This window comes from Miniopterus natalensis, chromosome 18, assembly GCF_054644295.1.
Source record: "Miniopterus natalensis isolate mMinNat1 chromosome 18, mMinNat1.hap1, whole genome shotgun sequence".
NCBI lineage: Eukaryota > Metazoa > Chordata > Mammalia > Chiroptera > Miniopteridae > Miniopterus > Miniopterus natalensis.
In genome coordinates, this window is record NC_142098.1 from 28393774 (window position 1) to 28419068 (window position 25295).

General features: G+C 56.2%; 2 protein-coding genes across 5 annotated transcripts; both read left to right on the top strand.

Annotated features, from left to right (window-relative positions):
• Positions 1–4486: 4486 nt before the first annotated feature.
• On the top strand, positions 4487–7550 carry RRAD (RRAD, Ras related glycolysis inhibitor and calcium channel regulator). The gene is made up of 5 exons (XM_087827200.1): positions 4487–4571; positions 4794–5178; positions 5689–5762; positions 5901–6105; positions 6905–7550. Exons 2-5 carry the CDS (start codon positions 4809–4811, stop codon positions 7180–7182), a joined length of 927 nt encoding a protein of 308 aa, XP_087683326.1. The 5' UTR covers positions 4487–4571; positions 4794–4808; the 3' UTR covers positions 7183–7550.
• Positions 7551–11618: 4068 nt separating this feature from the next.
• Positions 11619–20089, top strand: CDH16 (cadherin 16). Of its 4 annotated transcripts, none has more exons than XM_087827202.1 (17): positions 11619–11663; positions 11938–12021; positions 12462–12617; positions 12686–12824; positions 13177–13335; positions 14172–14368; positions 15021–15143; positions 15353–15503; positions 15742–15969; positions 16074–16150; positions 16224–16412; positions 16518–16759; positions 17234–17372; positions 18283–18403; positions 18567–18674; positions 18964–19080; positions 19943–20089. In XM_087827202.1, the coding sequence occupies exons 1-17, from the start codon at positions 11619–11621 to the stop codon at positions 20038–20040; spliced, it is 2373 nt and encodes a 790-aa protein (XP_087683328.1). In that variant the 3' UTR covers positions 20041–20089. The 4 variants fall into 4 exon arrangements, with proteins under 4 accessions (XP_087683328.1, XP_087683327.1, XP_016069056.2 ...); XM_087827201.1 differs by having other exon boundaries at positions 17234–17371; positions 18231–18403; XM_016213570.2 differs by having other exon boundaries at positions 17234–17367; positions 18161–18403.
• Positions 20090–25295: the final 5206 nt, after the last annotated feature.

Below are 25295 nucleotides of genomic sequence, written 5' to 3' on the forward strand. Positions count from 1 at the left end.
TCACCCAAGGATATTTTTTCCATTGCTTTTCAGAGAGAGTGGAAGGGGGAGAGAGAGACAGAGAGACAGACATCAGTTGATTGCCTCCTGAACATGCCCTAACCCGGGCTGGGGATCGAGCCTGCAACCGGAATCAAACCCGAGACCCTTCAGTTCACGGGCTGATGCTCTAACCACTGAGCTAAACTGGCTAGGACAGGTTTGAGTTTTTAATGAGAACCTTGCCCGAGGATGCTATAGGTGTGTACCCTTCAGGAGGTGTGTGATGCCAGCTTGTTACATTGTTGGTGATGCTCTGTCTAGTCCCCTGGTCAGGGCAGTGACAACTGATTTCTCTGATGAAAGAAACTTGAAGTACATTCTCCACCAGCCTCCTTGGAGGTGTGTGGCACTCCAGGTCTAGGGCCTCTGCCTTCCCTGGCCCTGTGGCCAGAGCACAGTTGGTCACCAGGACAGACTTTGGGGCTTAGACCTCGGATCAGTCAGTTAGGAGCCGTAATACACAATTCCCTGCCTTGGTTTCTTTCTCTGAGGATAAATGAAATTAAGAAGCCTTGCCCTGCCCACCTCACCCCTGCTGAGGCTCAGCGGTGACTGTGGGCAGAGACCTCCGGAGGCCTCAACAGGCAGCCTGGGAATTTGGCAAATCTGTTTTTCAGAGCTGGCTGACAACACTGAGCCTGTCCTGAGAGGACCTTTATGTATACTACCTAGTTGGGCAATTCTTAATCCAGCTCTGCATGGCAGTTGCTATTCTTTATTATCCCTATTTTTCAGATGAGGAAATGAGCTTGTACAATAATTTACTCCCCTAGACCTCCAGCTAGGGAGTAAGGAGGAACCTAAGCAGTTTAACAGGTACGGCTTAGCTGGCAGGGGGCGCTGTTGCCTGGATGGAAGGCCCTATGCCCACCCCCAGCCCCTAATTCCAGGAGGGCGTGGCTTCGTCATCCAGTGACTAAGATCTGGCTGCCCAAGCTCAGAGAGGTGAAGTCTCAGCACATGTCGCCCAGCTTCTTCAGGTGTTATGTAGGGTTAGTCATGACAATCGCTTGGGACTGCTCTGTGGAGATTTAAAATGGATCTGGGCCCCTTTCAGGTGATCTTCCAGGCGTTGTGTCCCCCATTTTCACATATGGAGAAGCTCAGTGCTTCAGAGAGGCAGGGTGACCAGCTAGGGCCTCTCAGGCCCCAGGGAGCTTTCCCAGCCACCAATACCTGGCTGTAAGCTTCACCACGTGTATACCTCTGCACTGACAGCCCTGATCTCAAGGTGTCTGTAGTGTCTGTTCAGCTGGGTGTGGGAGGTCATGGGGGAGGCAGGTGTCACTGAGTCATTCAGCTGCTGGTCTTCCTGGCATCCAGGCCATGGTGGGCAAGGGATATGAAGCTGATCATGTCACAGCTGGCACATCAGTCCGCTTGTCAGTCTTGACTCATCTGTGTCTGGCCCCTGGCTGCCTGCGGGGACACCATCTGTGAATCTTGGGCTAGTGCCCAGGGAACTTTCTGGAACCCAGGTGCTATCTAAGGACATGGGTACTGGGTGGGGGTGGGGTGAAGTTTTAGGTCTCTAAAGCCTTCTACCAGGTGTGTCTGGCTCTGCTGTTTCTGGCCTATGACTTCTCAGGCCTTGGTTAACATGTTTACAAATTGAGAACAACAAATCATAGTTAGGTGAGATTGACCCAGGGACTAGGTGACATATATGAACATGCCCAGCTATGTGGGCTTTTGCTTATCATCATGCCCAGCACAAGGGTCTGAGGGCATTCAGTAGGTACTTAGTAGAGGTCAGTGGAATGAATAAATGAATTGAGCCTTTGAACAGAGCAGAGGAACTGAGGTGTGGGGACTCTTGTGTGAGGAGACCTGAGGATACTGAAGCCCAGCCAAGTCCCCTTTGCAACATTTGCTATCCAAGGGAGGGGGAAGGGTGGTGGTCCCACAGAAAGAAGGTGGGTATGGGGGACAGAGGAGAGGTATCTGCCCCTGTCCTGGGAGGACCACTGTTCTGGAGAGAACAGCAGAAGCAGGAAAGAAGAAACAGGACAGGGCCCACAGATTCACTCAACCTGCCCTGTCCAACCAAATATGGAAGAAAAAAAAAGGTTCTTATTGAGATACTATTATATGCCAAACATGTGCCAACCACTTTATTTTATTTATGTCTTATAACACCCCCACCAAGACAACATCCCTATTCTACACAGGAGGAAACAGGCTTAGCCAAGATAAATGGGCAGAGGTGAAACAGCTAGTGAGGGGCAGAGCTGGGATTTGAAGGTGGGGCTGTTCAGAAAGCTGGGAGGACCAGGAGGTGGGAGTGGGGTATCTGAAGGTCATGTCCTGGTCATGGTTCCTGGGGCCCCTGGCAGTACCGAGGCTTCAAGTGAGTGTGCCTGGCCTGTTGGGGAATGCCTGGGGCCTGAGTGGCCCAATGTGGATATGTTCCCATGGCAATGAAGAAACACTGCTGAGGTCAAAAGCTCAGATTACCAGGGGGGGAATCCCAGTCCCAATTCCTTGCATGGCTCCCTGCTGGGAAGGGTCACAGGTACCCCCCACCCCTTACCCACTCTGCTGGACATACAGGAGCTCTTTTCAATGGCAAAGTCATGTGTGGGGTGGATAGGAGGGGCCATAAACAGCCCAGCCGGGATCCTGATGGTAAGTGTTTTGCTGGTCCTTGAGACTTGTGTCCTCTGACATGAGGCTTGATCCATGACTCCCTCTTCCCATTGGACCTAGTCTGGGAAGCTAGAGCCAGCTTGGGTTGTCCAGGCCTCCAAGACCCTTCAGGCTACCCCACAGTCCGGCCCTTACTTACGTTGGAGACATCAAGAACAAGAGGAGCCTGCAGGACCCACCAACACCTTAGCCAGGCCCTCCTCACTCCAAGCCCCTCTCAAATGTTGCCAAGGAAACTGATGGAGCAGCCAGAGATCCCTACCAAGTTTCCATGACAACCTACAACAGCCCACCAGGATCCATCCATCTGTAATGTCACCTGAGCTCTGAATGGGTGCCCCCACTTCTGCCACACTTGTCACAACCCAAATATCGGAGTCTTATAGTACATCCCTGTCATAAAGTGCCTCACAGCCTGCCTGGCCCCAATCCTCACACACCCCAGATATATAAACAAGGGGGAATAGCTCATGCCCAATTTATGGCTGGGCACCCAGAGACTGAGATGGAGGCAAGACCCGGGAACCTGGAGGCAGAGTCAGTACTAGAAACCAAGTCTCCTCATTACCTCTCCCCTCTGTGTCCCACCGCTACCCTAGGTCTGAAGAGGAGGTGAGCTCTGGGCAGTAGTGGCACCAAGTGGTGGCTAAGAGCTCTCCTCATTTCCCCCTGCATCTGTGCTCCTGGATGGGAGTCTGAACCTCCAGGCGTTGCATGTACCCTGAACAGGCAGGTCCAGACTGGGACTAGGGGGAAGGAGGGAGACATTGAAGGCTCTTAAAGTGGCTAGATCCAGACCTAATCCAGTTTCTGGTCCAGTTCCACCCCTATCTGCTCCTGCTGGCATCTGACACCTGCCTGCCAGGATTTCCCCAACTTTGGGCAACCTCCAGCCCAGGAACAGGATGACCAGGGCTGGAGCCAGGGCCAGGGCCGGGGCCAGGTATTTTTAGCAGAGTTGCTGGCAGCTGTCTGGAGGGTGCTGGGTGGTGAGGTGGTGCTGAGTTCATCCTTTCCCTGAATCTGGGCCTGTGTTTCCTCCCCAGGGTTCAAGCTTGAACCTCCCTTCCTTGTCCCCTCCCCCAAACGGCTCTCCAAGGGCCCACAGGGGCTTATGGGGTGACACCCATCCTTACCCTGAAGGGCAGGCTCATCAGGTAGAAACTTCAACTCCCCATGGCGGGAAGGCGAGTGGGAAGAACTTGGTGTTGAGGTTAGAAGCTGGGTTCAGGACCCCTAAATTCTAGCTCAGATACAGGTTAGCAAGGAATGGGTGTCAATGAGCGGAAGAGGGTGAAGTCTGTCCAGCCTGTAAATGCTCTGCTTGCTTGGGCGACAGGCCAGGCCAGGGCAAGAGGGAAGGGAGAATTTACTTTTAAAGGGCCAGACCTGATTCTTCCCCAGAGGGGAGTTGGCACCTTGCCCCCACCCATGATTGCACGCCCCCTACCTTCCCAGCCCCATTCACATACTCCCCCTCCTTCCCTGCCTCCCACATCTCTCTCTCTCTCTCTCTCTCTCTCTCTCTCTCTCTCTCTCTCTCTCTCTCTCTCTCTCTCTCTCTCTCTCTCTCAGACCCTGGCTTTGTCTGCAGTCTGTCCCTGCTCCGCCCTGGCGGGTGGGGCGGGGTCTCTGTGGGTGTGAGGTCCTGGGAGGAGGGTGTGGGATCCCTCCTGGGGAGAGGGGGACCGACACGTCAGCCACGGCCTCAGCGTGGACGGGGGCGAGAGCGGGGGCGGACAGAGGCTTAAATAGGCGGCTCTGGAGCCAGGACTCAGTGCGGACAGAGAAGGCACCGACTGTGACAGCATTGAGCGTCCGAGCCTGGGTCTGCGATAGGAGCACGGGACCTTGTCCTGACCGTGTCTCCGCGCGAGTGGGTGAGTGTCCTGGCAGAGCGCGATGGGGGTGGTCGCTCCGGCAGGGTTGCTAATGGACAAGTCAGGAGGATGGGTCACAAGGCAGGGCGCGAGGACCTTCAGGACTGGGATGCGACCACGGCAGGTCGTCGGTCCGAGCATCTTGCCAGAGTCCGGGCCCGGGGTCCAGCTGCCCTCTCCATCTCTACCGTGGCTTACGAGGCCATCCCGATTCTTCCCCAGACGGCTTCCGACGTGATGACTCTGAACGGCGGCGGCAGCGCAGCGGGAGGGAGCCGCGGCGGGGGCCGGGAGCGCGAGCGCCGTCGGGGCAGCACGCCCTGGGGCCCCGCGCCGCCCCTGCACCGCCGGAGCATGCCGGTGGACGAGCGCGACCTGCAGGCGGCGCTGGCTCCCAGCGCGCTGGCGACCGCGGCGGCCGGGACCAGGACCCAGGGTCCGAGGCTGGACTGGCCCGAAAGCTCCTCTGACTCTCTCAGCTCAGGGGGCAGCGATTCAGAGGAGAGTGTTTACAAGGTGCTGCTGCTGGGGGCGCCTGGCGTGGGCAAGAGCGCTCTGGCTCGGATCTTCGGTGGCTTAGAGGACGGGCCTGAAGCCGAGGCTGCAGGTGAGGGGCTGGGACTGACTATTCAAAGGAGGGGAGATCCCAGGGTTAGGGCTGGGGCCTACAGGGCTGGGGACCTGGAATAAAAGCGGCAAATACCAAGGGATTCTGAAGGTGCTTTCAGAATCATGCCTCTACCTACCCATGATAGAAGAAGAAATGCTGAGTAGAAGGCCCAGGGCATACATATGATTACCCTAGAATGGGGACAGGACATCCCTTCCTGCCAGGACTGACCCGAACACAGCCAGAGGGAGTTTCTAGGGGAGGTGCCTTAGGTCACCAACCAAGGCCCCCAGAGGATGTGACTGTCATTATTCTAACTCAGGCCACTGTGGTTAGAACCACCCTGGAGCCCAGCAACAGGTGGGCAGGGAGCACAGGAATGGCCACCTAGGACATTGCTAGCTTGGGAAAGGGATGTGTGTGGCCAGAGTAGGAAACCTAGTGCATGGGGGGTGGGGGAGGCTTTTGGCAGCCAGCAAGTAACCTGACCACTGGTCTCCTGTCCAGGGCACACATATGATCGCTCTATTGTGGTGGATGGAGAAGAGGCATCGCTCATGGTCTATGACATTTGGGAGCAGGTAGGATGCAGGGTGAGACCCAGGGCAGGGTAGGAGGGGTGAGCTGGGGAATAGGAGACTGCTGGGAGTAACAGCCTTGTGGCTGGGGCATGAGAACTGTTGGCTAGATATGTGTGTGTGTGTGTGTGTCTTCTTTAGGATGGGGGCCACTGGCTGCCAGGCCACTGCATGGCCATGGGGGATGCATATGTCATCGTGTACTCAGTGACGGACAAGGGCAGCTTCGAGAAGGCCTCAGAGCTGCGGGTCCAGCTGCGGCGGGCACGGCAGACAGACGACGTGCCCATCATCCTAGTGGGCAACAAGAGCGACCTGGTGCGCTCTCGTGAGGTCTCCTTGGATGGTGAGCAGGGTGTGGGTCAGAAAGGGAGGGAGATCCTGGCTGGGCTGTGGTCCACTCAGTCTTGACTCAGCTTGAGTCCCTGGGGATCATTAGTAGCTAAAAATATTCAGGAAGAAAACTTGTCGGGGGAGAAGGGGAGAGCTGCTCTCCGAGACACCCAAAAACCTGAGAGTCCTGGGGAAAGGACCAAATGCGCTAGGAGAAGTGGAGGCAGCAGGGTCACCTCAGGGCCCTCCTCTCTTGTCCTCTGTGGCCCTGGCCTGACAGACAAGGAGCGAGGAGAGTACATGGAACCAGGCCAGGAGGTCAGAGCCTGGATCTCAGGCCTGGACCAGTCTTGAAGTAGGCTTGCCCCTGGGGAGGAGCCTCCTCTCTTGGGCTGAGTATCTTCCTTTGTGGTCCCCGGAACTGAGCCCCTCAGAGGAATCTAGCAATGACTTGGTTACATACCCACCATTCCATTCATGATGATATAACGTTGTCCAACAAAGTTCTCAGTCTCCTGTGTTGACTACTGTGGCACTTCCATTTACAGATCAGCCTTCAAATTATTTCAATAAATGAGTCTGCTTTTGCAGGCCTTTGTGAGCTCCTTAAACTCCTACACCCAGGACCAGCAGTGCCCGAGACCCTCCATAGTGGGGTTGGGGTCTCTCTTTCTGAGGAGGAACCAGAGCTCCACTGTCCCTTACCCATAGATTCCTGAGTGGTAGCTGCCATGAGGTGGCCAGGGTTTGAGTGGGTTCCTCATGCACCTTCCCTTTATTTACTGGTTTGTGCTTGTCCTTACCTACACCAGAGGGCCGGGCCTGTGCGGTGGTCTTCGACTGCAAGTTCATTGAGACCTCGGCTGCACTGCACCACAACGTCCAGGCACTGTTCGAGGGAGTCGTGCGCCAGATACGCCTGCGCAGGGACAGCAAAGAGGCCAACGCCCGTCGGCAAGCGGGTACCATGCGGCGAGAGAGCCTCGGCAAGAAGGCGAAGCGCTTCCTGGGCCGCATTGTAGCACGCAACAGCCGCAAGATGGCCTTTCGTGCCAAGTCCAAGTCTTGCCACGACCTCTCAGTGCTCTAGGCCTCAAGGGCACTCATTATTTTGTTCAGACACTTGGACAGATTGGTGGGCTGGCCCAGCAAACTGCCCTGGGTGCCTCAGGGCTGGCTCAGACTCTGGTGTCCCCCACCTCATGGTCATGGACAGACAGTGCTGCCCAGGGAGGTGGCTTCCACTGGCCATCGAGGGCTGGGCCCGAAGAGGTGCTTGGGCAGGCCCATGTGCATCCCAAACAGCTGCCCGAGCCCAGCTCATGGGACAGATCTGTGTGTGGGGAGAGGACTCTGCCTTTCTCTCCACCCGGGTGTGCATGCCCTGGAGGGTGGCTGTTCAGTGCAGTGGCTATTTGTTTACAGGCAGATTTTTGTAATAAAGACTATTTCCTGATAGATCAAGACTGTGAACTCTGTGCTTCCTCCTGGGAGGGGAGGGGCTGCAGGAGTAGGCAGGGTTCCCAAAGTGGGGCTCACTGTCACTCCCTAGTGTGTGGCCTTGACTATCCTAAGGTTTGGGTCCAGATATAGCCAGCTGAGTCAGAGGGGGTAAGTGTAGGTTGGGGCCTGCTTGGGGGTCCCAGCAGCAGAAGGGAGACATGAACCCCTCCCAGGTGTTATCCAGATTCCTCTCCTGCGCGGGGGCCTGGCATTGCCCAGCTGGTTGAGGTTTCAATCACCCCACTGTGTGTAAGGGAAACTGAGGCTGCCCAAGGGACCATACTCTGCCCCAGTTCTCATGGCCAAACAAGAACCTTGAGTCAGGCCCAGGGCTGGTGTCTCTGTCCTGCTCCCTCCACAGGGGCTGGAAATCAACCCAGGTGGGGTGGCTGTGGAAGACTTCAAGACTCCCTGACTTGTTAAGGGTGAGGTGAGGAAGGCACATCCTGTGAACTTGACTCTGAATGATTCCCCACCTCTCTGCTGAGGCTGGGCTACTTAGTGGGCCTCACTGTTCTCTCCACTGTGGATGATCTGGCCAGAACATCCCAAGCTCATTGGCAGGAGCAGGTCCCTGGAGGGTCCCCTGCCTGGAACGAGAGGCCTTGCATTTGTGTGGGAATGCGTACATGTTCACTAATAGAGGTGTGCCTGTCTTCCTATCACTCACACCGAAGAAGGGGAGCCCTTATGGGCACAGATGCCTGCAATATGTCCATAGTTTCAGGAACAAGCATCCCTATTCAGTGATGGTAGGTAGGGAAGTAAAGTGTTCGCCCAATGTCACACAGGTAGAAGTGGCTGAGTGGGGACTGGTATATAGAATGCCATCTGCCGGACTCCAGAGCTTAGAGGCAGCCTGGAGCAAGGCTGGGGAGTGTCTGAGAAGGCTCCGGGCCAGGGTCCATACATTCCTTCATTAGTTCAGTTTATTCATTCCACTGGGAGCCCTCACAACTGGTTGGAGTCCTGATGGCAGTTGTTCAATGGCAGGAAGAGGTTTGAAGCCTGCTCTTCAGTGCATGTGACCTCTGTGACTAGCCCACATGCCCCCCAGGGCAATGATAACTGTTCAAAGCTTCTGCTGCTCCCTACTCCCCTCCAGCATATTTTGAGGCATGAGGAAGGCATGGTTTTCTCAGAGCAGGTGAAGGTCTTCAGGCCTGAAGAAGAATCCAGACCTTCCTGGTTCTGCCACTTATTGGCTGTGTGACCTTGGGCAAGCCACTCGACCTCTCTGTGCCTCAGTGTGTGACGTGGGGATGATGTCCTCTTCAGAATAGAGGGAGTGGAATAATGAGTTATGTGCTTACAGCAGGCACATAGTAGGAGCTTAACACACATGAGACCCCTCAACCTCCCCACACTGCACTGCTCCAGGCTGGGGTGCCTGGGGTGACCCTGACGCAGGCACTCAGCTTGTGACAGACAAGACTGGGTGCAGCTGAAGGGTCCTGGCCTAGCCTCCAGCCTGAGAGAAATTAACCAAATGTGCAGTGGGAAGGACTCAGGGGAGACCATGGGAAGCTCTGAGGACAGAGAGGGATTAGACACCTTGTGACCCTTCCCACCCTACCCCTTTGTTCTGGACTCCCAGGCCCCAGAAGCTTCTTTTGGTTCTGCTTGGCTGCCCTCACTGGGGGATGGGCCCCTGGTCAGCCCTGCAATTATCTCAAGGTCACCTGAGCTGGCTCAATCTTCTGGTTCCTTCTCAGAGGCACGTGGCAGTCTATTGTCTCAGCCCTTTCAGTGTCCAAGGGCTAGTGTGAGCACCTTGGGAACCTCAGGGATCTCACTGGCCACTGTCCCCCACCCACTGTCCTCCTGGTAAGCGGTCTGGAGCCCTGAGTGCCCACTTCAGGTCATGCCCTGCTCGTCTCTCCTTCATGTACAAACCCCAGCTCCTTGTCTTAGTTCCACAAGACAGACGGGAGATGCCAAGGCTGGGCAAGGGCCAGGTCATTGCTGGGTCCCTGCATGTTGCCCTGGAGGGGCTCTCGGTCTGATGGAAGAGACAGACAATAAAAATCTGGTGTGCTCTCTGCACTGATAGAGATAGCACGGGGCCTGAGGTGGGGGAGGTATTCCCAGAGGAGAGCCCTGAGCAAGCCCGGGAGCCCAGGGAAAGTTTCCTGGAGAAGGGAATATGAGCTGAGTACAGATGACTGAGCAGGTGCTCACCAGTCAGATGAAGGGGTGGGAAGGGCATCCATGCAAAAGAAACAGAGTGGGCCAAGGTGGAGCTGCAGATGGTGCATGGGGGTGCATGAGTACAGCGGTTCCTCTGTATCTGCGGGGGATTGCTCCCAGGACCCCCCCAGATACCGAAATCCAAGGATGCTCAAGTCCTTTAGATAAATGGGGTAGTATTTGCATATCCTCCCGTAAACTTTAAATCATATATAATATCTAATATATTTTATAATCATCTTATAATACCTAATCTTATAATACCTAATACTTAAACCATCTTACAAAACCTAACACAATATAAGTGCTGTGTAAATAGTTGCTATACTGTATTGTTTAGGGAATAAAGAGAAGAAAAATAGTCTGTGCATGTTCAGTAAGACGTAACCATCGTAGGCCTGACTACACAACAACAACAACATAATTTCTTTTTTGCATATTTTCAACCTATGGTTTGTTGAATCTGCGGATGAGAAACTCGCACACTGTACTGTCCAAGCCCAGAAGGCTAAGAAGTGCCCACTGGGCTGTGTAGGGGTGGGAGGAGTGCCAGGCTGAAGATCTCCCTACCTCCTGGAGCTGGCAGTGACTGATGCTGAGCAGCCCCCAGCTTTCCAAAGTCAATGAGTAACTTGGGGGGCTGGGCAGGGCCAGGCCTGCTGCTGTGGGCCCAGTGGTGCTTTCCATTCCTGAGCAAGCGTGGCGGGACCGCCTACCTGCTCAAGTGTACGCCCTGCCTGCTCAAGTGTCTGCCCGGCCCTACTCCACCCAGCCCGGTCCAGCCAGCACTCCTTGGAGAAAAAGCCTTCTCACCTGGCAGCTGGACCAAGGAAGCCAGCCTTAGGCACCAGCAGGTGAAGGCCTGGGAGCTGGGGTGAGGGGTGGGCAGGGCTGAGGTGGGGTTGGTTGTGGGGGAAGGAGAAACACTGCCTTGTCCTCCAGTTGTCCAGGGAGGAGTGGAGTGGTTGTCCATGCTCTGTGTGCCCAGCTCCATGCTGAGTGCTGGAAAATGTCAAGATGGGGGCAGGGCTCCTGCCCTGAGGGGACTCTGAGTCTGAAGGATGGCAGTGGAAGAAAGAACAGTCCTGGAGACCCTGAACCAAGAAAGAGTCCTCTGTTCCAGGAGGAATTTGCCCGTGGTTAATTAATCCTCTGTGACCTTGGTCAGGGCCTGTCCTTCAGGCCTTGCCTGCAACATGAGGCAACTGCAGGAAGTGACCCTCAGAGTCATCAGGGTCTTCCCAAGCTTTTGTGATTTTCAGGGCTGCTGGGAAATTACCACTTTGGGATCTACAATTTGGGAAGGCTAAGGTGGGAAGGAGACAAAGGTCTGGAGATGAAACTCCCATGGAGATCCTTGTCGGGGCAAGAACCAAGAAGCAGCAGGGTGGCTGGGCCTGGGGGCCTTGGTGGGCCTGGCTGAGCAGCTGGACAGTACCCTGCAAGCAATGGGGAGCCACAGGTCCTTCTAGGGGAGGAAGAGGAGGCCAGTCTGTCGTGAGGTCCCTCTGTCTATGCATTTGGAATGAGCTGAGGCAGGAGACAAGGGTGGGAGTGGGTAGTGGCAGTGTCCACGTGGGTAGGATGGGGAGGGGCAGCTCTGAAAGTTGCTGGGACAGCATAGAAGGACAGGGGACAGAAGGAGGCCAGGCTGCCTGCCCCATACTGACCAGGTAGGAGGAGGTTCAGCTGAAGAAGGAAGGACAGTTACATCCCATGGGGCTTGGGGAAGTCAAGGCCTGGAGCTGAGTGGGGAAGGGTGATGGGAGGGACTCTCTGCCCACCAATCTGGGCTGGATCCTCACTGCCATGTCCCTCAGGCCCTTCCTGACCATGGTCCCTGCCTGGCTGTGGCTGCTTTGCCTCTCCGTCCCCCAGGTGAGCTGAGCCCTGCTCCCCTCCTTCAGGTCCTGGCTTTGGGGGTTGGCACCCTTGCTCCCCACTCCACCTGGACCAGTTACACTGACCACAGATGGTAGCAGTTGGGGGCAGGGGGTCAGAGCTGGCTATGGGCCTGTTGTGGAATTATGAGGGTGGATATGCTAAGGTATGGCCAGGTCCAGGGAAGAGGGAGAAATTCCCCTCCCTGTCAGGTCCCCAGAGTCATGGCAGGAAGACAGAGCCTGTTGACAAGGTGAGAATCCTCCCACAGGCTTTCCCCGAGGCCCAGCCTGCAGAGCTGCATGTTGAAGTCCCAGAAAACTATGGTGGAAATTTCCCTTTGTACCTGACCAAGGTAAGCTTGACCAAGATGTACCTGACCAAGGTGGGCTGCCCTCCCCCCGAGTCCTACCTGCTTCTCCTACCTCCAGTACTCCTTTCTCTTCTTGCTCTGGCTCACTTTTAAACCCTGCTCTCCGGAGAATATGCAATATAGTGTGCACGACTAACAAGGTTTTAATCCCAGAAGAAAGTAGATCTTTAAGTTAAAGAATGAAGTATTGGGGAAGGAGTTTCAGGCTTTAGAAAGAAGGGCAGGGAGTATTAGGGAGCATCAGGTACAGGGGAAGAACTCTGGCTTTGAATCTCAGTTCTGTTACTTATTGGCTGTGTGACCTCAAGCAAGTTCTAACCCTCTCTAATTCTGTTTCCCCACATATAAAATGGGACCATTGGGTGGAGGGGGCATCCCCAGCCCTGGCCCCCACTCTCTTCACCTCTGTTCTCCCCCACTAGCTGCCACTACCCCGTGATAAAGCTGAGGGCCAGATTGTGCTGTCAGGAAACCCAGGCGTGGCAGCTGAGGGCCTCTTTGCTGTGGATCCCGAGTCTGGCTTCCTGCTGGTGACCAGAGCCCTGGACCGAGAGGAACAGGCGGAGTACCAGCTACAGGTAGGGTGGGGCCAGGTGTCCGTGCGAGCAATGAAGGCAGGGCAGGCACTAACTACCCTTCCCTGCAGGTCACCCTGCAGACTGAGGATGGACGTGTGTCGTGGGGCCCACAGCCTGTGCTGGTGCATGTGAAGGATGAAAATGATCAGGTGCCCCATTTCTCCCAGGCCACCTACAGAGCTCGGCTGAGCCAGGGCACCAGGCCTGGTGAGTGGCCAGGGCAGCTAGCTCACAGCAAGGTCAGGTGGGCATTGACGGGAGAGCAGAGTAAAAAGATGGTCAGGGAGTCAGCATAGGGACAGGGCAGCCATGGCCCAAGCTGCCTCCTCCCATTTCTGTCCCATCCTGTGCTCCTCAACCCCACTGAGGGTCCTCAGGTGAGTCCCATCCACGTTGGCTTCAGTTTGCTCATCTGTGAAGTGAAGTGAAAAGCTGTGGCTTACCTTGAGTCCTGATATGATGATGGATATGAAAGAAAGGACCAGGAAGAGATAGGGAGGAATGGAAGACTCTCCCACCCTCTGCACCCCTTATGGTTTGCCCTCTCCATACACACCAGGCATTCCCTTCCTCTTCCTTGAGGCTTCGGATGAAGATGAACCAGGAACAGCTAACTCAGATCTCCGATTCCACATCCTGAACCAGGCCCCGGCCCAGCCTTTCCCAGACATGTTCCAGCTGGAGCCTCGGCTGGGGGCTCTGGCCCTCAGCCCCAATGGTGAGCCTGAGTTGGGAGTGATGGGGAGGGAGAGTCAGGGATAGCTGGGGAAGATGGTAATAGAAGGATGGATTGGAGCTTGAGAGATAGAGAAGGAGGAAAGAACATTCTAGATGGAGAGAGTTTCAAGGCAAAGGCCATGCTTGAACCATGCATGGAGGCAGGACCTTGCATGGAGAGTTAAAAAATGGTGTGGATGGAGGCCTTAGCCTTACACTATGGAGACCTGGGCTTGAGGGACAAAGACAGGAGAGACCTGAGAGGCTGTAGCCCAGGATATTGCTGGGAGACTTTTGGACTGACAGCAAGAGAGACCTAGACCTCAGAGTTCACACCAGAGGCATGGTCTGGGGCTAGGAAGAAAAGCCAGTCATACACTCACCCAGCCAGCTACCCATTTACTCACCACCCAACTACACATGTAGTCCATCTATCCAAACATCCATCCAAACTAACTCATCCACACACCTAAATCCCCATCCATCTTAGTGTTCCCCAAACTCCCATCCATCTACCTAGTCAACCATCCATTCATCCAACCAGCCATCTATTCATCTACCCATTCACCCTGTACTCCCTCCCCCCATCCTGGTGATCTATTCATCCAGTCTACCAGTCATTCATTGTGTGGACAGATATAGGAGTGACTTGGCAAACTGTCAAGTCCTGGTTGGATGCCCACAATGGTGCTAAAAAGTCCTTCTCATCCCTTGGCCAAGAGAGTATTACAAACACTTGCCATACGCTTGGCTTTGTGCTGGGTACCTTGCTGAGCAGGATGCCCTGAATCCCTGCTCCCTAGCCCCCTGCTCAGCTGACCACTCTGTCTCTTCTAGGGAGCACCAGCCTAGACCAGGCCCTGGAGGAACCCTACCAGCTGTTGGTACAGGTCAAGGATATGGGTGACCAGGCCTCAGGCCACCAGGCCACAGCTACTATAGATATCTCCATAGTAGAGAGCACTTGGGTGCCCCTAGATCCTGTCCACCTGGCAGAGAACCTCAAAGTTCCATACCCACACCACATTTCCCAGGTGAGTAAGTGGTTTTCAGTGGCTGAAGTAGCCCCATGGATGGTGCAGGTGGATCTGAGTCTCATGGAAATTTTGGGGGGTGTCTGGGGCCCCACTTGATCCCACATCCTTTCCTACCTGTGCCCTTCCCTCCACTGTCTCTATCAGTTCTCATCATGGAGAGGGTTGGGCATTTGAGGCCCTGGGACCAGACCCACAGCCCTTCACCTGCTATCCTCTGGCAGGTGTGGCTCTGTGCTGGGACCTCCAGAGCTTGCTCCAGCCTTCCTCAGAGAGAACAGCTGCCACCCCCCTGCTGCGCCCTGCTGCCATGGGGATTGTCACTCAGGCCAGGAATGTCTCAGGCCTCCTCTAGGAATGCACCAGGGTCAGGCCCTGCCTGAGGGGAGAGAATCAAACAACCTGGTCGTTCAGGCACTGTGGGCAGGGCTCAGGGTCTGAGCAGCGCAAAGCCACCAGGGAACTGCCACAACCACAAGTGCCCCAAACACAAGGACCCCACCTGGACTCAGGGATGACAGCAACTTGCCTTGGGTCACACAATAATTGGGGCCCAGGCCCCACCTGGGAATAGTTGGGCAATAAGGGCTGACACAAGCTGTTCCTGCCTCTTGTCCGGGGCTCTCTTCATTCTGTGTCCCCCCCCCCCCAGGTACACTGGAGTGGTGGGGATGTACGTTATCACCTGGAGAGCCAGCCCCCTGGACCCTTTGATGTGGATGCAGAGGGGAAACTCTACGTGACCAGGGAGCTAGACCGAGAAGCCCGGGCTGAGGTGAGGTGAGGGGGAAGCCAGGACGGCAGGCTAAGGGGTGCTTAGTCATTGTCCGTTTGGCTTCTGGGGGTGTCACATCCCCCACAGGCACTGAGACAGTGAAAGAGCACCCAGAAGAGCTGGAGCTGGCCATCAGAAGGGAGCCGAGACCCAGGCCAGGCTGGAGCTGCCCTTGGCCTTCATCTGAAGCCCCCCACTGCCCACTGTAGTACCTGCTCCAGGTGCGGGCTCAGAACACCCATGGTGAGGACTACACAGAACCTCTGGAGCTGCAGGTGGTGGTGATGGATGAGAACGACCACGTGCCTACTTGCCCCCCACGTGGCCCCCCAATCAGCATCCCTGAGCTCAGTCCCGCAGGTGGGCTATAGGCCTTGTCAGGGGCTGGGGGAGGGGTGAGTGTCTCTAGGAACCATCCCACCTTGCTCTTCTCTGGGATGGGGCCAGCCTTAATGACCCCCACAACACACACACACACACACACACACACACACACACACACACGAGCTCAGGTTCAGTCCAGAACAAAAGAGGAGTGGGTGAGGTAAGGCCTCCAGACTGGACCCTGGTCCCACCCATGTGGGCGCTGTCTTTGTAGGCACCAAGGTGACTAGGCTGCTGGCAGAGGACATGGATGCCCCTGGTTCCCCCAATTCCCAAGTTGTGTATCGGCTTCTGAGCCCTGAGCCTGAGGAGGGGACCGAGGGGAGAGCCTTCGAGCTAGACCCCACCTCTGGCAGTGTGACACTGGGGACTCTCCCCCTCCATGCTGGCCAGAACATCCTGCTTCAGGTGTTGGCTGTTGACCTAGGAGGAGCAGAGGGTGGTAAGTGCCCTGATGGTGACCGATGGTGACCCTGATGATGACCTAGGCTCCCTGCCCCCTTTGTACCTATTCTGGCCTTCCCAACGTGCCCTCCTCTGCTTCAGGTCTCAGCAGCACGTGTGAGGTTACTGTCACAGTCACAGACATCAATGACCATGCTCCCGAGTTCACCACTTCCCAGGTAAGCAGGAGCAGGAGAGGAGACCTTGAGAAGGTGCTGATGGGGGACTCACAGCCCATCCAAATGTCTGCAGATTGAGCCCATAAGCCTCCCTGAGGACACAGAGCCCGGGACTCTGGTGGCCACACTCATGGCCACTGATGCTGACCTTGAGCCTGCCTTCCGCCTCATGGACTTTGCCATTGAGGCAGGGGATGCGGATGGGACCTTTGGCCTGGATTGGGAGCCAGATTCTGGTCATGTCCAACTTCGACTCCTCAAGGTAAAGGCCTTGGGGTGGGGAAGGAGCACACACATGCACACAGGCATGCACAGCAAGTGTGCCACACCGCAGCCCCCACAGTGACCCATGCCCCACTGGTTCCAGAACCTCAGCTATGAGACAACTCCCAGTCACAAACTGCTGGTGGTGGTGCAGAGCGTCGCAGAGCTGGTGGGGCCAGGCCCGGGCCCTGGAGCCACAGCCACAGTCACTGTGCTGGTGGAGAAGGTGGTGCCAGGCCCCAAGCTGGACCAGGAGAGCTATGAGGCCAGCGTCCCAGTCAGCACCCCAGCCGGCTCCCTCTTGCTGACCATCCAGCCCTCAGACCCCATGAGCAGTCCCCTCAGGTGAGCCAGAGCCCAGCCCCTTATCTGGGCTGGACCTCCCCTGCTCCCCAGGAGGAGCAGCAGGGCTAGATGAGCTGGACAGGACACGAAGAAGGGTATTTGGACCCCATGAGAACTCAGATGATGCCTCCCCATTCTGGCTAAACTGCGCCTTCTGCAGCACCCTCACTCAGTCTGCAGCACAGACAGGCTGCCCAATCCTGGTCCCTTTGTGGGGTGACCTGGGACTAGTAGAGTTGAGTTAGGCACCCCCATGCTCTGAGAGTCCCTTCCACAGTATCTGTGGTTCAAACCCTGCCCCCAACAAATCCCTGAAGCTGGGGAGAGAGACTAGGTACCCCAGGGAACTGCTGCCACTCCCAAGTCACAGAGAGGATATGGAACTTGAGCAGTCACACGGCCCTGCAAGCCTCTTAGCAAGATCCCATATATGATCCCAGTGCCTCCCCACCTCCCATTTTCTCTGGGCCTCAGGTTCTCCCTGGTCAATGACTCAGAGGGCTGGCTCTGCATCAAAGAGGTCTCCGGGGAGGTGCACACGGCCCGGTCCCTGCAGGGCGCCCGGCCGGGGGACATGTACACAGTGCTCGTGGAGGCCCAGGATGCAGGTATGGCCAGGCAGCGGTGGGGGCCTGTGAGAAGGATACAAGCCTTGGACAGACAGATGGATAGGCAGGACAGAGCTGCCTCCCTGGGGCCCTTACTGGCATCTGCGCTGCCCCAGGCAGGACGGAGAGATGAGGGACTGAGTCCAGTGTCGCTCTCTGAGAATGCCTGGCCTCTGCCTCCCCTCAGACCACCTTCTTGCAATCCCACTACCCTGCCCCTTATCACCCGAGGACTTCTCAGGGTGTTGGCTTCAGACACAGGCTGGGGGCAGAGGGTGGGGGCTGGGCAGATGGAAGGAGGGCCAAGGGCTCTCCTGGGGCAGGCATGTCAAGAGATAAGCCTGAATGGGACACTGAGGCCAGGTGTGGAGGACTGAGTGACCCTGGTAGGATGAAGCGCTGGCGCAGGGGCAGGTAAGTCAGGGAGGCAGGGAGCACAGATCCAGCAGAAGTGGCTCCTCTACAGTCAGGCCATCTCCACATTGTTGGGTCCTGGCTCCAGCAGTGGGACTGGTGGTAGTGGGGCAGCGAGGACAAGCTTGGCATCCCAGAAAAGCACAAAAAGAAAGGTGTGGCAGCTGTTTGGATAGTGACTGGGGTGAAGTACATTTTGAGAAGAGACTGGTGTGGGGCAATGATGAGGATGGAGGGGAGGGGTAGAGTGGAGGGAGGGGTGTGGCAGGGGAATCAGCAGGGTGAGTCTGACGGGGGGAAAAGGGCCCAGCCCAGGGACCTGAGACTCATCCCCACGCCCACAAGGGCCCGGGCCAGCTCAGCATTGCCTCCTCTGCAGATAAGCCGACACGGAGAACCTCTGTGACCCTCATGATCCACTTCCTGAAGGCCTCTTCTGCCCCTGCCCCAACTCTGGCCCTTGTGCCCACCCAACACCTCTGCACACCCCGCAAGAACCAGGGTGTGGTTGTCAGTGGACCCAGCGAGGACTCCGACCTGGCTGATGGTCATGGTCCCTACAATTTTGCCCTTGGCCCCAACCCCACGATGCAGCGGGATTGGCGCATCCAGGCTCTCAATGGTGTGTGGTGGGGGAAGCGGGGACGCTGTGGCCCAGGCAGGGAGGGGGTGGCATTTGAAGTGAGATACCCTTCCACTGTGGGTGTTTGGCTGGGCCAAGGGGGAGCAGCCCCAGAGGGCCTTTCCAGGCTAGTGATTCTGATCACTGCTTATGGTTCCAACAGGTTCCCACGCCTACCTCACCCTGGCCCTGCATTGGGTGGAGCCACGTGAATACTTAGTCCCTGTAGTTGTCAGCCACAATGCCCGGATGTGGCAGCTCCTGGTCCGAGGTGAGGCCTGCAGTTCCTGAGGGAACCACTGGATGCAGGGGGAGGGGCTGGGTACATGTCTATGCAGGCTCACATGGACAGCACATGCCTGTGCACACCTGTTCATCTGTGGCTGGGCATGCAGACTCGTACATGCAGGCACACCCACAGAGGAGCATGCATGCCCCTAACACATGAATACATACATGTTCACAAAAACACACATACCAACCAGCCGGGCTGGGTTGGGAGCTCCAAGCAGCTGGGGGGACCCCCCCCACTCTTACCTTCCTCTCTTGCCTGCCCCCAGTGATAGTGTGCCGCTGCAACGTGCAGGGACAGTGCATGCGCAAGGTGGGCCGCATGAAGGGCATGCCCACGAAGCTGTCGGCTGTGGGCATCCTCGTGGGCACCCTGTTAGCAATAGGTAAAGGAGGCTGGGCTCCTGCGTGGGGGCGGGTGATGGGTGGGGGCAGGTGATGGATGGTCGGAGCCACAGTTTCTGCATAACACAGGGCCCTTGTCCCCAGGGGGAGAGGTTGGGGAGGAATCCCTCCCAACTCTCCCAGTCATTATGCCCTTGCCTCCTGTTACCATACTCACCACTGTCATCCTTGAGAACAGCATTTACTGTTACATTATTACACAGTGACTGTGTGGCAGGCCCTATGCCAAGCGTGAGATTATCACGCTGAATCATTCCCACGACCCTGTGGGGTAGATCCTAGCATCTCTCCATTTTCCAGCTAGGGTCTCTGATGCTCAGAGAGGTTAAGTAAATTGTCCAAGGTTACACAGCCAGGGTATGGCAGAGCCTGGGTCTTTCTAGCTTAATTCCTTCAGTCCAAGCCTCCCTCTCCATCCCTTTTTTTTTTATTTTATTTATTTTTTAGCCCCCGCATCCCAGCTAAATTTTTCCTGGCTGGTTTGCTTGGCTGGTTCTAGCACAATGCTATGCTATAGTGTGCCTTTCTCTCAGAGGTTCATGGGAACAACTTATTGGCTCCCAGGACGACTCCCACAGAGAAGTCCTGCAGAGAAGGGGATCTTGGAGGCTGGAAAGTTCTGGGCAGCCTTGGAGGGGGGCAGGGCCTGGTAAGAGCCCAGGAGACTAAGCATTCAGGCTTCCTCAGGCACCAGGACCAGAGAGTCATGCCAGCCCAGCCTCGGGGATGCTGTCTGGGAAACTGCTTCCTCGTTAAACCAATACAAATAGCAGGGAGTCCCTAGTGATGGACAAGTCCCGCGGCCCCTCCTGCAGGCTGACGCATCCCTCTTGGGCCCCTCAGGCATCCTCCTCATCCTCATCTTCACCCATTTGACCTTGGCGAGGAAGAAGGACCTCGATCAGCCAGTGGACAGTGTGCCTCTGAAGGCGGCGGTTTGAACGGTCCAGGCAACCCCAGCTGGGAGGTTGGCCTCTGGGTCCACCTGAATCTACTGGGAGAGGGCCCAGCACTGCAGCTCCATGGGACCAGGTCAGAGCAGAAGCCCTTCATCTGCCCTGCGGTGGAGGCAACAGCACCAGACATGTCTGTACACTGACTTTATGGGCTGCCTGTGGGAGCGCTCCAAATGGCCGCATGCTTGTCCAATAATAAAGCCTCAGAGCTGGGCATGGGCCCTAGGGGACTGCTGTGCCCATGTCCAAGCATCCATGTGTATGTGTGTTACCTGTGTCCATCTGCCCTTTATCCCTTCCCCATCTCCTGTGTACAGAAAGGGTCTGGGGGCTGAGGGATAAGGCTAGGGTCCCCTGTATGGTGAGATCTTGAGCAGGGCGGGTCATTTCCACGGGCATTCGGAGACCACTGGCTGCAGACCATGGATGGATCAACTCTGTTGAGGTGATGGTTGAGAAGGGTGTCCTTGAGAGTGTCATTCTTGTGTTTTCCTGGATACCATCTTTGCTATAGGAGGGCACCTTGTAAATCCATGTCTTGTGCTCATGTGTGAGCACACTTGTGTCCCTATGCATGAGTCACCTGCACACAGGGATGGATAGAGGTCTCTCAGTCTCAGGAGGGGTCTGGGCAGGAATCGTGACGGTCCCATGGGGCTAGAACAGGAGAGGTGAGGCTGGGGATGGGTCCTTCTGCCCCAGTGCTGGCCCCAAGGCATCTTTGTGTTTCACACACAGGCTGGTCAGTGCATGGGGAGTCTGCAGAAAGTCAGAGAAGGGTAATCACTCAGGTGGACCCCTGGGGTGGGATAGAAACCCCCATGGCTGCCCCTGCCCCAGGTGAACCCTATCCCGGGGGCCAAGATTAAGCCATGGCCCTGGTGCCCTGCTGAGCCCTGGCCACACCTCCAGACTGACCTCTAATCCCTGACCCTTGACTGAACCCAGATACATGCTGATTCCCCACGCCTCCATCCCAATCGTCTCTGGGGAGCCAGGGTAGGACTTGCTGTCCTAGGCACCCTGAGCTGATGATGGTAAATCACGGGGAAGGGAGAAAAACAACCTCAGTGGGGCCCAGGCCCTATTTTTAGGAGATAATCTCTCCACTCCTGGCAGATTCTGTAGGAAGGGGGCCAAGAGAGATGGGACAGGCATTTTGGTTGGCCGAGGGGAGCCTGGGAGACTCATCCAGGATCCTCAGCCCAGGGATGGATTCTGAGGCTGATCCCAGCCATCCTGGGCCTAGGCCCCCACACTGGAGGCTCTGTGGACTACTGTGGTCCAAGCAGCGCTTCCTCCCCTCCCCCTCTCCTAAGATCCTTTTCTTGGCCTGTATCCACTCAGAAATCTTCAGGGTACAAAGCCCTTTGAAAGCAGCCATCTCATTTAATCTCCCCATCAAACTGTGAGGGCGGGATTATTGGCCCCACTTTCCAGTGGAGGATTTGAAGATCAGGGAGGTTAAGGGGTGCAACTGGGGGTCTTGGGAGCAGGGCACAAAGTAGGATTGTGTGGTTGAGGTTTGTCGTGTTACTTCTCTAGAAGTTTGTTGAGTTACAGTTTTCAGAAGGTCTCTGCTCCCATGAGATCCCCCAGAAGGGGCCTTAGAGATCACACAGGCCAGCTCTTTCTTATGAAGTTAGGGAAGTGAATCACAAAGAGGTAGAGGGATCTTTCCAAGTTCATCCAGCCAGTGGGATATAGCACCTGAGCTGGAAAACCTGAAATCACCTGCTTTCTGTGTCCTTGTTCTGGATGGATAGGTAGGTAGGTAGGTGGGTGGATAACTGGATGGATGGATGGGTTAGTGAGCAGGTGGGTGGGGCACCATCAAAGGAAAGAGTGAATGACAGGATACCAGGGCAAATGAAGGCATCTCCCCCAGTTTGAGGGCTTCTTTCTTGGGCCTCCAGTCCCCAGGCCACTGTCTGATTTTGTCTATGCTGGGGCTGACCACAGGTCCACAATCCTCAGGGACACAGGCTCAGTTTCCCTGAGCATCTCATAAGCCTTCCCTGTGATCCTCAGTTTGTTTATAGAGGAAAGCAAGGGTTAGAGAGAGGCATGGCTTCTCCTGAGTCACAAAGGTTTGTGGGTTTGGTGGTGGGTCAGCAAGTGCTTGTGGAATTCACGCTAATCAAGTGTACCCCACTCTGCAAGCAGGCAGGGCCTAGACCGTGCTGGGGCAAGGTGGGTGATAATTGGTGGCTCAATGTGGGTAGAAGAACATGTGATTCATGCTCTGCCTCATCCTTGCTGTGTGTTTCCAGATGAGGCACTTCACCTTTCTGAGCTTTGGTTTACCTGTTGATAAAATGGAGTTGTTGGGAGGACTACATGAGATAATCTCCACAAAACGCATTTAGCGCAGTGCTAGGCATACAGCAGGAAGAGAACATGAGGCCCAGGCTTTTGAAAGGGAGTGTGGAGAGGGGCCCCATTGTGAGCCTCCATGCGGCCCTACTGGTTGACCCTGGGCAAGACACTCCCCTTCAGCTTTGGCTGCTTGCCAGCTCCAAGGCTCTCTCTGGTTGATGTGGAGGGGTCTTGCAGGGTTTAGAATGGTCTGGAGCTGGAAGGAGTGGTGGGGTCTGCCCCAGTGGGGAGCCCGTGCTCCCCCTCTCCCAGGCCCCTTCCAGAGGCACAAGGCCAGATCAAAGAGACCCAGCAGTGAGGATGGGAGGCAGGCTTGGAAAGAATGTAAACATGAGGATATTTTTAAACTTTTTCCAGCCCCAGCGATTAGGGCTCTTGAAGCAAGAGGCCCAGAGGTCAGTCTAGCCCTCACTCACAAAGAAAGAAACAGTCTTGAAATCTCAGAGAGCCCCACCCCACCCACACCCACCTCTACCACCCCAGGACTCTGCCTTGTGCCTCAGGGTGGAAGTTTTCCTCCAATCTCATCTCCAAGCTGTCCTGCTGCTGCAGGACAGCATGTTTCTAATGAGAGGGCCTCAGAGATGTGGGAGGACCCAAATATATGATTGCAGGGTGTGGGAACCTACCTGGCAGGGCTAGTGTTGACAGACTGAACTGGGAGACCCCTTGGTGGGCCTGTCATTTCATCAGGTGTGTGGGGGGGTGGGGGGGTGTGTGGGTGTGTGTCTGTGGGTGTCTGTGGGTGTGTGAGTGTATGTTAAAGTCTGGTCTGCCTGGTGCCTATGTCACAATGTGTAACTGCTAGGAGCTCACCTCGGCTCCTCCATCCCACCCTTTCCCTAGCATCCTTGCCTCCTGCCCCTGGGACTCCTTGGGTCAGTGGGGACATGGGGGAAACAGGAGGCAGGCTTGAGGGTCAAGGGGAAGAGAACAGGGGGAAGATGAGGAGAGCAAGGGGGCTGGGAGCAGAGGGGTGAGGAATCGAGAGGGCTGGTCTGACCCACGCAGTGACTCAGGCTGTAAGAGCTGCTGATACCACTGACGTGGGGACTAGGGGACGTGACTCTCTTGATTACCCCCTGGTGTCACAGTGACTCAGGAACTTGAACAAAAGGCTCCTTAGATCTCCCCACTTCCTATGTCACGGTGACGCTCACTCTGGGTTCCATGACAACAGCTTCTTCCCCGAGTAATGCGGCCACCCTCGCACACTTATGGGATGCAATGGAACACCCCCACAGGAGTGTCACAGGAAGACTCGGAGGGATCTCAGCCACAACATGCTCCATGCTCACCCTGTGATCATATCCCAGGGATTCCCACACGCTTACCCCATCCACATCCCCGCTGATCAGGAAGCCAAAGGGTCAGAGTTCATAGGGGCATTCAGTAGCCAGGCCAGGGTGTGGTTACCAGGACAAGGGGCCTTACCCCTGAGAGGCCTTGCTGACAGTTTCCCATTCTTCAGGGAGCTGGTGTGCCACTTTTCCCTGGTTATGGGCCCAGAGAGGGACAATGTCCAGCCCCAGGTCACACAGCTCCTCAGTGGAGGGCAGGGCTCAGGCCCCAGGCCAGATCAACAAGCTCGTGTGCTCCCCTCCAGATCCCATTCGCTGAGGCAGCAGGCGCAGAAGGTGAAGCCTGGTGCTTTATCATAAAATGTTGTGGGGCTTCGGGCCCAGGAAAGTGGGGGAGCCCAATGGGGCTGGGACTGATGGGGAGGGGGAACTGGAGACTTGTCCTCAATCTGAGGGCTGGTGCTGGCTGCCTGGGTACGTTGCTATGTTGTCCCTGTGTGCATGCTCACTCGCAGGGGCTGTTGCTATTCTTACCTACTTGGTGGTGGCAGCAGGGTCAGAGATAGCGGCTGGGTTAGAGGGAGTCATGAGCACTAGCCCCTTATCCGACACATTCCCTGGAAACTTGGCAGGGGCTGCCAGGCTCTGGGGGCCTGGGTAAGGGGAAGGGAAGGGGGTCACAGGGACAGCGTGGGGGGATGGGCTAACCCTAGGACAAGGCCCTGCACAGTTGCCTCTCCTACAGATAGGCAAAGTCCCTTCAGAACTGGCCTGGGAGTTTCCAGTGGGATTTCTTCCCCTCAAGACATCCTTAGCTTCCTACTGAGTCCCACCCAGAATGCACCGCCTCTGAGCTTCCGATGCCCCAGAAGGCCTCTATGGGGCGAGCACTGTACTGGGAGCCACAGAGGCTCAGGCTGACCACTGTTATGCCCACTTCCAGGCTATGTGACCCTGGGCAAGTCGCTTCTCCTCTCTGAGCTTCAGTTTCCTCATCCCTTTCTTGTAGGGATCACAAAGTCCAACAGTCAGGAAGGGGGTGCTATCGGCTGCAAGTGTGTGCGCGCGCACGTGCGTATGCACACACCCATGTGTGTGTTCAGGGTGGGGGGCCAGAATGGGGAGAGGGAGGCACATGGGTCCTCCACCTTGGAGACTCCCGCCCCATGGATTTTCCATTGGCACGTCGGCACCCTCTCCCCCAAAATAGGCCCTATGAGCCGTGTCCGACAGAGCCCAGACTGAGAGAACTTTTTTTAGCTCCCTTTTGATTGTCAGCTCTCAAACAGCCGCTATTTCGAGCCCCAACGCCTAGAGGAGTAGGGCCAAGTGGGGGCCTGGGTCAGCTCAGTGGGCCTGGCTGGCTCCCCAAAGGCATCCCCGAGGGGGCCAGCCATGCCCTCTCATGCCCAGTGCTGCTGGCAGGGAGAGCACAGTATCCCCTGTATATTGGGCCTGAGAGCTCATCTGTCCACCTCCAGGGAATCTGCAGACCTGGCAAAACCACTCTCACTTATAGAGCTCACCCCACAGGCCACTGGTCACCGCCACTGAGAGAGA

Coding starts and splice junctions, on each gene's coding strand:
- RRAD (XM_087827200.1), top strand. CDS start 4,809: ATGACTCTGAACGGCGGCGGCAGCGCAGCGGGAGGGAGCCGCGGCGGG. Junction 5,179..5,688: donor GCCTGAAGCCGAGGCTGCAG/GTGAGGGGCTGG, acceptor TCTCCTGTCCAG/GGCACACATATGATCGCTCT. Junction 6,106..6,904: donor TCGTGAGGTCTCCTTGGATG/GTGAGCAGGGTG, acceptor TACCTACACCAG/AGGGCCGGGCCTGTGCGGTG.
- CDH16 (XM_016213570.2), top strand. CDS start 11,619: ATGGTCCCTGCCTGGCTGTGGCTGCTTTGCCTCTCCGTCCCCCAG. Junction 12,022..12,461: donor TCCCTTTGTACCTGACCAAG/GTAAGCTTGACC, acceptor CTCCCCCACTAG/CTGCCACTACCCCGTGATAA. Junction 15,144..15,352: donor ACCGAGAAGCCCGGGCTGAG/GTGAGGTGAGGG, acceptor TGCCCACTGTAG/TACCTGCTCCAGGTGCGGGC.